The 13,747-nt window shown below is 42.0% G+C and overlaps 1 protein-coding gene across 4 annotated transcripts in view; it reads left to right on the top strand.

Moving 5' to 3' along the window:
* The window catches only part of PARN (poly(A)-specific ribonuclease), a 170,353-nt gene that overhangs the window by 137,699 nt on the left and 18,907 nt on the right, over nt 1-13,747 (top strand). For all 4 annotated transcript variants that reach the window (XR_007358919.2, XM_075132767.1, XM_048867743.2 and 1 more), the window contains exon 23: nt 10,046-10,239. Coding sequence is in view for 3 of the 4 variants with exons in the window: in XM_075132767.1 (XP_074988868.1) it covers nt 10,046-10,239 (194 nt within the window). In the remaining variant the exon portion in view is untranslated. The remainder of the gene's footprint in view (nt 1-10,045; nt 10,240-13,747) is intronic.

The raw sequence follows: 13,747 nt of genomic DNA, 5'->3' as shown, positions 1-13,747 counted from the left end.
ACAGACAAATGTTAAGTATTATGTGTTTTAATAAAAAGTATATTAGAGCTCAGAATTTAAAAGTTTACAGGAAATCAAAGTCTGAATGAGGCTGGATATAACAATATAGGCATTAGAAGGAGAAAAACGATATTTGTGGGAGTTTTAAAATTACTGTCTGTATGGTCGGAACTCCATCTAAAATGTCTTATTTAAAGAATAAATGCAATGTAATGAAAACCGGGCATTTGGCTGGTTGGTGTAACTGCTTTTAACAAAAGGTAATGTTCTGGGTAAGAAGAGCAGACTTGGTACTCCTGGGAGAGTTTAATATTGTAATGACTGTTAATGCTAAATGATGAACAATCCAATAAAAAGGAAAAGGGAATTCTGCCACTGAAAGGATTTTTCTAGTCTAATTTATTTACAGGAAATACTTGAAATAAATTATGATAAATGCCTGAATACTTCTTGGATACAGCTACCATATGTCCCTCCAAAGCAATCTAGTAGAAGAAGAGTGGCAATATTCTTTGTTAAACATGTCGTTTATTGTTTAGCACAACTCAAATATAGAGGGCAGATATATTTGAATTAAGGAGTCCTTGAAAGATAAACTTCTCACCTTAGCCACTTGTGTAGGGATTTAGGAAGTTTTATGGAAGAGGATATTATTCAGGGCGGGGGTGGGGGGGAGATTTAGTGAGGTGCTTAGTACCACTTCTGGATCAATGCAATGTACATGCAGGGTGTTCAGGAGGAGTAAGTGCAAATTTGTTGTATCACTTAGAAAATGAGGATCTGACGGATGTCTGGTGGGAAATGAATCCAGATATCAAGGACCATACATGTTCTCTACTTTTGGATCTCATTTCAGGATTGATATGATTTTTATTTCTAAGACTTTGGCTAATTTGGTCAAAAAAGATAATCTGGGTGTTTATAACACGGTCTGATTATTCCTCTGAATATATTAGATTAAAAGATTGGAACTCATTGGAAAAACAAAGGGCCTCGTGGTTGAATAGAGCTTTGCTGTATGACTTCATTAGAATTCAAAAGCTGGAAGAAAATGTCCAGAAATATCTAGAAGAAAATTGTAAGGAAGGGCTCAATAAAAGTGTTCTCTGGGATGCTGGAAAGGCAGTAATGAGGGGGGGGAATCCTTATAATAAAGCATCATATGTAAAAAAAAAAAAAAAGAGAGAGAATTCTTGAGAGTTTGGTGAAAATACTTTCTATTTTGAAAGATAGATATAAATCTACAGGATTGAAGAGCAGATAAGAAAGTAAAAGAGGGGAGATGGAAGTTTAACCTATTATAAGCAGTAGGGCTGAGCAAAAACTTAAATATATGAAATACAAATATTATGAAAAGGGCAATAATGCTGATATGCTTTTAGCTAGAAAGTTAAGAGAAACAGGATAAATCAGCCATCACTCTGATGAAAAATAAAAAGGGAGATTTAGTAACTGGCACTAAACAGATCTGAGATGTTTGTTAACTTTCTCCATATTTCATGAGGATTAAAACGAACTGTCAGCTACATAAATTTAAATGGATAAAGAAATCTTAAAAATATTTAAGAGTAAATATTGTAGAGAGAAATTAATCTTTTTAAGGTAAGTTGCCTGCCAATATGGAGTAAAATAAGACTTGAAGGAATGGAACAAATATGAAATTTCTTGGCTAGGTAGGGTAATCTCAGTAAAGATGAAAATCCTCCCAAAGTGTAGTTTTTGTTTAATTGCATCCCTGTACATATCCCCAACATGACTTTAAAAACATAGCAGGATGCACTATTAAAATTTATATGAAAACATAAAAGGCAAAAAGGTGATTTCTAAAGTTCTCTATAAGCCTAAAAGTGGGGTGGACTAGTGTTCCTTAATTTGGCTTATTAGTATTATGCATCGCAATAAAAAGACTTGATCAGTTGGATTAGACTATCCAAACAATAGATAAAACTCAGACTGGAGCCCAAATACAGCTATTCAAAATAGTTGTTGGGTTACAAAGAAATTTGTCAACAAAAATCTTTATTTAAAAAAAAAAAGCCACCCACCTATCCAGACCAGCTTTGGATAGTGTGACAGGGTCGGACCAGATGGCTACAGGAGAGTAATAGAAGGCAGATATATTAGCCCCAGGCTAAGTAGGTCCCTTTTCCCTGTGTAAGATAACACGGAAGGTTCCAGAACAATCAGGAACCTTCTGGAGACAATTAACACCTGCAGCCAATCAAGAAGCTGCTAGAATCAATTACAGCAGGCTAATCAGGGCACCTAGGTTTAAAAAGGAGCTCACTTCAGTTTGTGGTGCGCGGGTAAGGAGCTGGGAGCAAGAGGTGCTAGGAGCTGAGAGTGAGAACGCATACTGTTGGAGAGCTGAGGAGTACAAGCATTATCAGACACCAGGAGGAAGGTCCTATGGTGAGGATAAAAAAGGTGTTGGGAGGAGGCCAAGGGGAAGTAGCCCAGGGAGTTGTAGCTGTTGCACAGCTGTTCCAGGAGGCACTCTAAACAGCTGCATTCCACAGGGCCCTGGGCTGGAACCCGGAGTAGAGGGCAGGCCCGGGTTCCCCCCAAACCTCCCAACTCCTGGTCAGACACAGGAGGAGTTGACCTGGACTGTGGGTTCACGAAAACGGCCAAACTGAGGGCTGCTGTGAAGCTCCAAGGCGAGCAAAACTGCCAATAAGCACAAGACCCACCAAGGTAGAGGAGGAACTTTGTCTCAATAGATTTTTTTGCTGAGGCCCTCTCCTTTAGCTACTTTCATCAGGAATTTATCCCTAGGAAATATTAAAGTAACTGTTTATTGTGGCTGAGGTTACTAAAATCGGACAGCTGTTCCTTGGTTCTGATTTGAAATCATACCAAGAGCTATGTAATAATATAAAGATTCTGTGTTTTCATTATTTACAAGTCAAATATTTTATTGTGAAATCTGAATACAAAGTAGCTCTATTTAGACCGGGGTGGGCAAACTTTTTGACCTGGGGGCCACATCTGGGTATGAAAATTATATGGCAAGCCATGAATGCTCATGAAATTGGGGGTTGGGGTGCGGGAGGGGGTGAGGGCTCTAAGGTGGGGCCAAAAATGAGGAGTTCAAGGTGTGGGAGGGGGCTCTGGTCTGGGGCAGGAGATTGGGGTGTGGGAGAGGTGAGGGCTCCAGCTGGGGGTGCAGACCTTGGGGTGGGGCTGGGGATGAGGGGTTGGGGGTGCAGGAGGGTGCTCTGGGCTGGGACCGAGGGGCTCAGAGGGCAGGAGGAGGATCAGGGCTAGGGCAGGGGGTTGGGGTACGGGGGGGGTGAAGGGTGCAGGCTCTGGGCAGTGCTTACCTCAAGCAGCTCCCGGAAGCAGCAGCATATCTCCCCTCCAGCTCCTATGCGGAGGTGTGGCCCGGCGGCTCTACTGCTGCCCCGTCCACAGGCACTGCCTCTGCAGTTCCCATTGGCCATGGTTCCTGGCCAATGGGAGCTGCAGGGGCAGCGCTTGGGGCAGGGGCAGTATGGGAGCCCCCGGCTGCCCCTACACATAGGAGCCAGAGGAGGAACATGTCACTGCTTCCTGGAGTCATGTGGAGCGGGGCAAGCCCTGGACCCTGCTCCCCGGCGGGAGTTCGAGGGCTGGATTAAAACACCTGAAGGGCCGGATGTGGCCCCCAGGCTGTAGTTTGCTCATCCCTGATTTAGACCTTTAACTGCATTTTTGGCGTAGACACAGGTGCAAGCTAGAACAACAAAAGGTTTCATTTCTAAGAGTTTGTGGGTGTGTGTGCACACGTACATGTACACGTGCGCGCGCACACACAATTTTGATTGAAAGATATTTATAAGAAAACAGCCCATGTGAAAAGATGGGAGAGGGATTTGGACAAACCAATGGATGAGTTTCAGAGGAACAGCCGTGTTAGTCTGTATTCGCAAAAAGAAAAGGAGTACTTGTGGCACCTTAGAGACTAACCAATTTATTTGAGCATGAGTTTTCGTGAGCTACAGCTCACTTCAAAACTCATGCTCAAATAAATTGGTTAGTCTCTAAGGTGCCACAAGTACTCCTTTTCTTTCAATGGATGAGTGGGTCTTTATATTTGAAAGGGCATATAGATCATCTGAAATTTCTGTATAGATTGCATTTGACTCCATGTAGAGATCAATCTTATTTTTGCTATTGTGGTGGCACACTCCGGGACGGGAACATACTTGAACACGTGGTGATTTTGTCCAGAAATTGGATAGTTTTGGGAGGAAATTATTAAAGAGATTAATGTTCTAGGAAGCAAAATTCCAGCTTCCTAGAGATCCCCTGACCTGCTCACTTAATGCTCCACTAAAAAAATACATATTTTAAACATTTTTTTTATTGTTAGCTAGACTTTATATTGCACATTATTGGAAAAATAAGGCTGCTCCTATGAAATTGTGGTATAGTAAAATATGTCCTTTTAATAGAAAATCTTTCATACCAAGTACGTAAACAAGAGCAGCAACAAAAAAGAGAATAGTTATTTCGATATTTGGTCATCCTTTTTAGTGTATTCAGAGGAAGAAGGCTCTTCAGCTCTTCAACCCAGAATCTTTAGCCAGATTTTTAGAATATTAACCTGATCCAGAATAGGTAATGTACAATGTAGCATGTTAACATTTTGTTGAAACTTTGCCTTAATAAAAAGTTGAAAAAACAGAAAATACATGTTCTTGTAAAAGAAATGAGAACACTTCACCGGGGTAGTGAAAGCAAGTTGCCTGTTACCAATTCTTCTTATAGACTGTGCACTTTGGTCTCTGCACTCTTGCTGTCTCTATGCTGCTTACCTGATGTTTCTTCCAGAAATATGCAGGCAGAAATTAAGGGCTAGAATTGTTTTTAATTTTGCTCTTTATCCAGTCCAAACCTAGTAGTAATGTGCTACTAGTAAGGAGCCAACTAGGGGGGGTGCTTTTCTTGACCTGCTGCTCACAAACTGGGTAGAATTAGTGGGGGAAGCAAAAGTGGATGGGAATCTGGGAGGCAGTGACCATGAGTTGGTTGAGTTCAGGATCCTGATGCAGGGAAGAAAGGTAAGCAGCAGGATACGGACCCTGGACTTCAGGAAAGCAGACTTCGACTCCCTCAGGGAACGGATGGCCAGGATCCCCTGGGGGACTAACTTGAAGGGGAAAGGAGTCCAGGAGAGCTGGCTGTATTTCAAGGAATCCCTGTTGAGGTTACAGGGACAAACCATCCCGATGAGTCGAAAGAATAGTAAATATGGCAGGCGACCAGCTTGGCTTAATGGTGAAATCCTAGCGGATCTTAAACATAAAAAAGAAGCTTACAAGAAGTGGAAGGTTGGACATATGACCAGGGAAGAGTATAAAAATATTGCTCGGGCATGTAGGAATGATATCAGGAGGGCCAAATCGCACCTGGAGCTGCAGCTAGCCAGAGATGTCAAGAGTAACAAGAAGGGTTTCTTCAGGTATGTTGGCAACAAGAAGAAAGCCAAGGAAAGTGTGGGCCCCTTACTGAATGAGGGAGGCAACCTAGTGACAGAGGATGTGGAAAAAGCTAATGTACTCAATGCTTTTTTTGCCTCTGTTTTCACTAACAAGGTCAGCTCCCAGACTGCTACGCTGGGCATCGCAAAATGGGGAAGAGATGGCCAGCCCTCTGTGGAGATAGAGGTGGTTAGGGACTATTTAGAAAAGCTGGACGTGCACAAGTCCATGGGGCTGGACGAGTTGCATCCGAGAGTGCTGAAGGAATTGGCGGCTGTGATTGCAGAGCCATTGGCCATTATCTTTGAAAACTCGTGGCGAACGGGGGAAGTCCCGGATGACTGGAAAAAGGCTAATGTAGTGCCAATCTTTAAAAAAGGGAAGAAGGAGGATCCTGGGAACTACAGGCCAGTCAGCCTCACCTCAGTCCCTGGAAAAATCATGGAGCAGGTCCTCAAAGAATCAATCGTGAAGCACTTGCATGAGAGGAAAGTGATCAGGAACAGCCAGCATGGATTCACCAAGGGAAGGTCATGCCTGACTAATCTAATCGCCTTTTATGATGAGATTACGGGTTCTGTGGATGAAGGGAAAGCAGTGGATGTATTGTTTCTTGACTTTAGCAAAGCTTTTGACACGGTCTCCCACAGTATTCTTGTCAGCAAGTTAAGGAAGTATGGGCTGGATGAATGCACTATAAGGTGGGTAGAAAGCTGGCTAGATTGTCGGGCTCAACGGGTAGTGATCAATGGCTCCATGTCTAGTTGGCAGCCGGTATCAAGTGGAGTGCCCCAAGGGTCGGTCCTGGGGCCGGTTTTGTTCAATATCTTCATAAATGATCTGGAGGATGGTGTGGATTGCGCACTCAGCAAATTTGCCGATGATACTAAACTGGGAGGAGTGGTAGATACGCTGGAGGGGAGGGATAGGATACAGAAGGACCTAGACAAATTGGAGGATTGGGCCAAAAGAAATCTGATGAGGTTCAATAAGGATAAGTGCAGGGTCCTGCACTTAGGACGGAAGAACCCAATGCACAGCTACAGACTAGGGACCGAATGGCTAGGCAGCAGTTCTGCGGAAAAGGACCTAGGGGTGACAGTGGACGAGAAGCTGGATATGAGTCAGCAGTGTGCCCTTGTTGCCAAGAAGGCCAATGGCATTTTGGGATGTATAAGTAGGGGCATTGCCAGAAGATCGAGGGACGTGATCGTTCCCCTCTATTCGACATTGGTGAGGCCTCATCTGGAGTACTGTGTCCAGTTTTGGGCCCCACACTTCAAGAAGGATGTGGATAAATTGGAGAGAGTCCAGCGAAGGGCAACAAAAATGATTAGGGGTCTGGAACACATGAGTTATGAGGAGAGGCTGAGGGAGCTGGGATTGTTTAGCCTGCAGAAGAGAAGAATGAGGGGGGATTTGATAGCTGCTTTCAACTACCTGAAAGGGGATTCCAAAGAGGATGGCTCTAGACTGTTCTCAATGGTAGCAGATGACAGAACGAGGAGTAATGGTCTCAAGTTGCAGTGGGGGAGGTTTAGATTGGATATTCGGAAAAACTTTTTCACTAAGAGGGTGGTGAAACACTGGAATGCGTTACCTAGGGAGGTGGTAGAATCTCCTTCCTTAGAGGTTTTTAAGGTCAGGCTTGACAAAGCCCTGGCTGGGATGATTTAACTGGGAATTGGTCCTGCTTCGAGCAGGGGGTTGGACTAGATGACCTTCTGGGGTCCCTTCCAACCCTGATATTCTATGATTCTATGCTGCAGCAACACTCACATTCCTATATTGCTGCAGGTTTCAGAGTAACAGCCGTGTTAGTCTGTATTCGCAAAAAGAAAAGGAGTACTTGTGGCACCTTAGAGACTAACCAATTTATTTGAGCATAAGCTTTCGTGAGCTACAGCTCACTTCATCGGATGCATACTGTGGAAAGTTTAGAAGATCTTATTATATACACACAAAGCATGAAAAAATACCTCCTCCCACCCCACTCTCCTGCTGGTAATAGCTTATCTAAAGTGATCACTCTCCTTACAATGTGTATGATAATCAAGTTGGGCCATTTGTGCTGGAAATGTGCCACAAGTACTCCTTTTCTATACTGCTGCAGCAACTCTTTCTGTGCAGCTGTGTGGGAGGGTCATGATCCTGATTTAAAACGTGTTTTGGGAAAAGACAGCAGGTTCCCTTCTAAGATCCAAGTGCTTTGAGTACCCCTGTAAACTATGGGATTAGAATACATAACTATTCAATCTCTCTCATCCCTCCTTTTCCCCACACTTTCATTGTTTTCGTTCATTGGAACTAATACTTTTCCTCAGAAGTCAAATTTTTTTATGTAGCTATTTTTTAGAAGTCTTGAATCAAGTTTGGGTTCTTAGTTTTCTGAATGCATGAAACCTCTTGTCCTGCCTTCTCTTCTTTCACTTCAGTTTTAGTCTAAAACTCAAAATCCAGATTTACTATGATGTTTAGAGTAGATATATATGGTAAATAGTTCTTTTCTGCTTTTTTGGCCATCTGAATTTATGTAGCTAAATAGCCTTCAAGCGCTTGTTAATGGTAGTCATGGTGTGACTTAATGAGAGGATCTTGTAAGAGACCCCAAAGGAAGGCCTCTCTTCTCTGACTATTGAGAGGAGAATCCAGCTATTCATTCAGACCAAGCGGTGTATGTGGCCCAGAAGTGGAAGAAAGAGCATGACGTTTAATCATATATTTTATATTTTAGTGCCTTTGGGTGTCCGAATAGAAGACATTCTCAATTAGAGAGAAGTTCTCCTGAATCCACTGCAAAAAAAAAAATTCATCTTGAAGCCAAAAAATACAACTAAACAGGAATTCCTCTGAAGGATTGTTAGCCATATTTCCTTGTCATTAAGTGCAAAAAAGCCATGTGATGTGATATGCTTTTTAACGAAGATGTTACATTTTGATTTATGTAAGAGCGTTTGTTTAGGAACTCGTGAATACTGTACTGTGAGATGTCATTTTAAATTAACGGAAAACTTGAAGCTTCATAAGCATAAATTTATAATAATCTTAAAATGGCTTGTTTAAAAAGCATTAAAATGTACACAGTAATTTTTAAGCAAACATCTGATATTCAGATACACAGCAATTACATTACCGTAATTTTTCTTTGAGCTAGGTTACTTTCGTACTGCGTTACTCATATTTGCTAACCTTGATTTTATGTCCAAGAATTTTTGCTCTAATGGCAAATTATAGTGGATTAAAAGGTGAAACTGTCTTGTGCAGTGTAATTTCAATGCATTCTGAATAAAATGTGGTTATAATTATTCTCTTCAGACCGTGGCTTTTTAATCAAGTCTTGATGAATTTAGACTGTTATGGGTAAGTACCGTATATACTCGTTCATAAGCCGAATTTTTTTAGTAAAAGGGAAGCATCAGAGAAGGGGGCCAGCTTATGAGTGGGTGTAGAGAGGGGAGAGGTGGGACACAGCCCCTCCCCCCAACAGAGGGAGCAAGGAGAGGCGGAACATCCAGCAGAGCCAGAAGGGAAGAGGCGGGGCCAGAGTCTCTCCGCTTCTGGTCACGCTGCTCTCCCCCCCAGCCTCTGAAGCAGCTGCAGCTCTGGGGCTGGCACGCTGGAGCCCTAACGCTCGGCCCCACCCACCAGAGCATGCTTCAGCTGCGCCACCCGGTCTGGCCTGCCAGAGCAGGCTGCGCCCACGCTGCTCAGCCTGCCGGAGCAGCTCCAGCCAGGCCAGAGACATTCTCCCCTGGCCCTTCCCAGATAAGGTGGGAAGGGATGGGATGGGGAAAGTGTGGGGGTCCTGGGCTAGGGGTGGTCACAGGAGTTACTCCCCTGACACCCAGCTTCCCCCCCCCCCCCCGCCCCAAAAAAATTTCCCCACCAGTTGCTGTCCTGGCCCGTCAGGGTAAGCAGCTGGCGCACTGTGACACTTTGTTTACTTCAGTTTACCTCCGTGCCTGCGGACGCTCGAGGTAAACAAACCATAACCAAGGGCTTATCCTGATGGCCCAGGAGCCAGTTTGCTGACCCCTGAATTATAGGGTCGGTATACGAATGGGTCATAAAAATTTTCCATTTTTACTTATCCATCTTGCGGGGGGTCAGCTTATAAACGAACCGGCTTATGATCGAGTATATACGGTACAAGAGAAGGTGCAATTTTATTTTGATATATAGATTTTACATGCAGGAAATCTTTACTTTTTAAGACCTGATTTTAATTGTGGCGCTAAAATATATCCTGATCAAAGTAAGGGGGAAAATATAAAATATTCTTGGACAAAGAAAGGATCATTCTGCATCTAAAAAAGATGAAATTGTGAATATCAGTTTTATGGAACACTGGTGCTAGACAAATCTTCCACCTGGAAAGATAATTTTAAGACTGCATTATTTTTCAGACAACTTATGCAGTTGACATGGTGAACTGTCATTATTACTAAAATTTATAGCTGGCCTCTGAATATTTTTAATTTTGGTATAAAGCAGCCAGACCCACCTGCTTCATTAAATACTCTTGCTGTATTCATTCTATCAAGATGACCATGTTGTCTTCCTTTTTTTAATTTCAGTTTTACAGCTACCAGCACAATGGGAAAAAGAAGTATGAGTCCTATTCAAGAGGAAACTGGCTCTGATGATATGGAAGAGAGAGAAATCCAAGAAACAGAGCTTGATGAAACAGATTGCTATGCAGAGTCTGTTCCAGAGGGAAGGAAGAGAGCCAAAAAGTTCAAAAAAGTCAAGAAAGAGCAAGATCCAACAGGTAAGAGCAATATGGCTGAATGTTCATTTCTGTCCTTTTTCTATTTGGAATCACCATAATCCTAAACAAGGCGCAAGTTGTCTTTTGAGTGTTAAGCATTCCTTTTATCCATATCTATCTTAAGACAGTGCTTTAATTTAAAGCCCATTCTGAATTGCAAACTATGGGATTGCATTGATCAGTGTAAAAAAAATTGCCAATAAGATAGAAACTTGAAATATTTTAACCTAGATTTTGAGGCCAGAAGAAAGGTCGAGGGTGAGGGTCATTTACTAGAAGATTACTTTCCGTTATAAAATAAAGACCTCTGTGAGGATAATCTTGGTGATATGAGGTAATTTTTCTCCCAGTGTGTCTAAGCACTCTCTTGACAATTAGGGTCATCTGGGACACTTTTGCTTATGCTATCGAAAATTTAAGTGCTGGAAGCATGATTCTTCCATTTTTCCCCAGTCAGTCCAGCAAACCTGTGCATATTGCAAGACTTGCCTATTATGCCAACCTTTTGTTTTAGGCTATTGGCTTGAGTGGATGGAGTCTTATTTTTCGACTTGGCATAGGTTAGACTGATACATCATTGATTGTATTTTGTTAGCTGGTCTTTTATATTGATTGCAAATATGCTCAGCTTTTAATAAATCTTCCAGCTTCTCTGATTAAGTTCATGAACTCCTCTTTTTTAATATTATTTAGCACTTACATAGGGGTTTTAAATGCTCAAAGCACTACACAAATATTAACTGATTCCTAAAACATTGTGGAAGGTAGATAAATCATAGAATCATAGACTATCAGGGTTGGAAGGGACCTCAGGAGGTCATCTAGTCCAACCCCCTGCTCAATGCAGGACCAATCCCCAACTAAATCACCCAGCCAGGTCTTTGTCAACCCTGACCTTAAAAACTTCTAAGGAAGGAGATTCCATCACCTTCCTAGGTAACGCATTGCGGTGTTTCACCACCCTCTTAGTGAAAAAGTTTTTCCCAATATCCAACCTAAACCTCCCCCACTGCAACTTGAGACCATTACTCCTTGTCCTGTCATCTGCTACCACTGAGACCAGTCTAGTTCCATCCTCTTTGGAACCCCCTTTCAGGTAGTTGAAAGCAGCTATCAAATCCCCCCTCATTCTTCTCTTCCGCAGACTAAATAGTCCCAGCTCCCTCAGCCTCTCCTCATAAGTCATGTGTTCCAGTCCCCTAATCATTTTTGTTGCTCTCCGCTGGACGTTTTCCAATTTTTCCACATCCTTCTTGTAGTGTGGGGTCCAAAACTGGACACAGTACTCCAGATGAGGTCTCACCAATGTTGAATAGAGGGGAACAGTCACGTCCCTCAATCTGCAGGCAATGCCCCTACTTATACATCCCAAAATGCCATTGGCCTTCTTGGCAACAAGGCCACACTGTTGACTCATATCCATTTTCTCATCCACTGTAACCCCTAGGTCCTTTTCTGCAGAACTGCTGCCTAGCCATTCGGTCCCTAGTCTGTAGCGGTCATGGGATTCTTCTGTCCTAAGTGCAGGACTCTGCACTTCTCCTTGTTGAACCTCATCAGATTTCTTTTGGCCCAATCCTCTAATTTATCTAGGGCCCTCTGTATCCTATCCCTAGCCTCCAGCGTATCTACCGCTCCTCCCAGTTTAGTGTCATCTGCAAACTTGCTGAGGGTACAATCCACACCATCCTCCAGATCATTAATGAAGATATTGATCAAAACCGGCCCGAGGACCGACCCTTGGGGCACTCCACTTGATACCGGCTGCCAGCTAGACATGGAGGCATTGATCACTATCCGTTGAGCCTGACAGTCTAGCCAGCTTTCTGTCCACCTTATAGTCCATTCATCAAGATAAATAAAATATTATCTTACAGATGGGGAAACTGAGGCAGAGAAATGACGGGACTTTCATAAGGTCACACATCAAGTCAGTCATCAGAACGTGGGGCTTTCTGAATCCCCAACTTTGAATTTGAGATTCCACACCATATTGTCCACCTCATAAAATATCCTCCGATTGGAGCATGTGCATACACGTTGTCGATTGTGTTTAGTTTCCCATAATATGAACCAGGTCATCCCTGAAGATATTACGTGTTCTCTCCCTAGCTCCTAAAATGTCAATGCTTATTTGATGTAAGCAAACTCATCAACTGGCTTAAAGAAACATCTTTCCTCATTCACCAGGTAGAATAGGAAAAAACTTGATCACTACCCATTTTCAGTATAGCTAAGTGAATGTCATGTGTCATACATAAATTGGTTTTTCTTATTACTCTGAGTAAACATTTGGAGTCCAGCAAAATGTTAAATGGTAAATTCTTTCCACTTTAATTTGGAGTAAAAATGTGATTTTATTAAATATAAAGTCCTCTTTCTCTCTCGTAATAGCTTTATAATCATGTCATAAGGATTTTGAAATGATGGTCATGCCTAAATGACTTCTATTTTTAGCTATCTAAAACAAATTATGGATTTACTTGATACATCTCTGGGATTAATGTAGTGTTGACCACTTCATGAAGACTAAGAGCCTATTGACAAATAGGATTAACAGGAGGTGACCTCCTCTTTCATTGTTTGCACTTGCCTCCTGTTAACTAAGGGCAGGTGAATACTTGTTTTGAAGGCAGTAGGGATGCTGAACTGACTTGAGAACTAAGTTTCCATATTAATGGCAGGTCATAATAGTGTGTGTGTTTACATGTACTTCTTACAAAGGGAGGTATATCATGAGGTTATAGGGATCTTGTAACTTCTGTGTTTTGATGAACAAATCCAGCGGCTGAATCTAGATAAAGCAACAAATATACAGAAAGTAGGAATTGTGACAGTACCTTCCTTCTCAGCCTTGATGTCACCCACTGTAATTTTTCTCTTTATAGAGATATTTGCAGCATATTAAATATAATTAGATTAAATATAGGAAGTAATAAAGACTTTCCCATATATATCTTATCAGAATTATTTCATTTGAAACCTGACTATGCCACTATTTCTTTGTTTTCCAAATTAGTACTGGTCAATCATCTGAACTACCATCCAGTTCAGAGTTATTTTGTTCATGTGGTATTAACTTGCATAGCTTAAACCTGATGGTGGAATCTGTGGACGCTATTTATGACCACAATAAGCATGTTGTCAAATCTAAATTTTGTCAACAATCATTGTGATGCACACACATTTGCTTTCACTTTTATGCAAGTGTCACTTCATTACATACTTGAAAGGCAGAGTGCACAATCATGACTCTAGTGGATGAAAAGTGAAATGAAATGTAAGCATTGAGAGGAATATTCTTTTCATAATAAAGGGAACACTGCTGATAACCAGTTTATTCAGTGTCCATACAATTTCAGTCACAGATATCATGTGAAAGTTTTGGCATGTTCACAGGTTCAGGCTTCGCATATTAATCACTCTGTTTAGCAAGTAGCTTTGTGCAAATGGCCTACAGTTTAAAAAGATCTTTAGGTTGTATGTACAGTATATCAAAAAGCTTTTA

The sequence above is a fragment of the Caretta caretta genome, chromosome 10, assembly GCF_965140235.1.
Source record: "Caretta caretta isolate rCarCar2 chromosome 10, rCarCar1.hap1, whole genome shotgun sequence".
Lineage (NCBI taxonomy): Eukaryota > Metazoa > Chordata > Testudines > Cheloniidae > Caretta > Caretta caretta.
The sequence above is the reverse complement of the archived record's forward strand: the minus strand, read 5'-3'. Positions and strand labels throughout refer to the sequence as shown.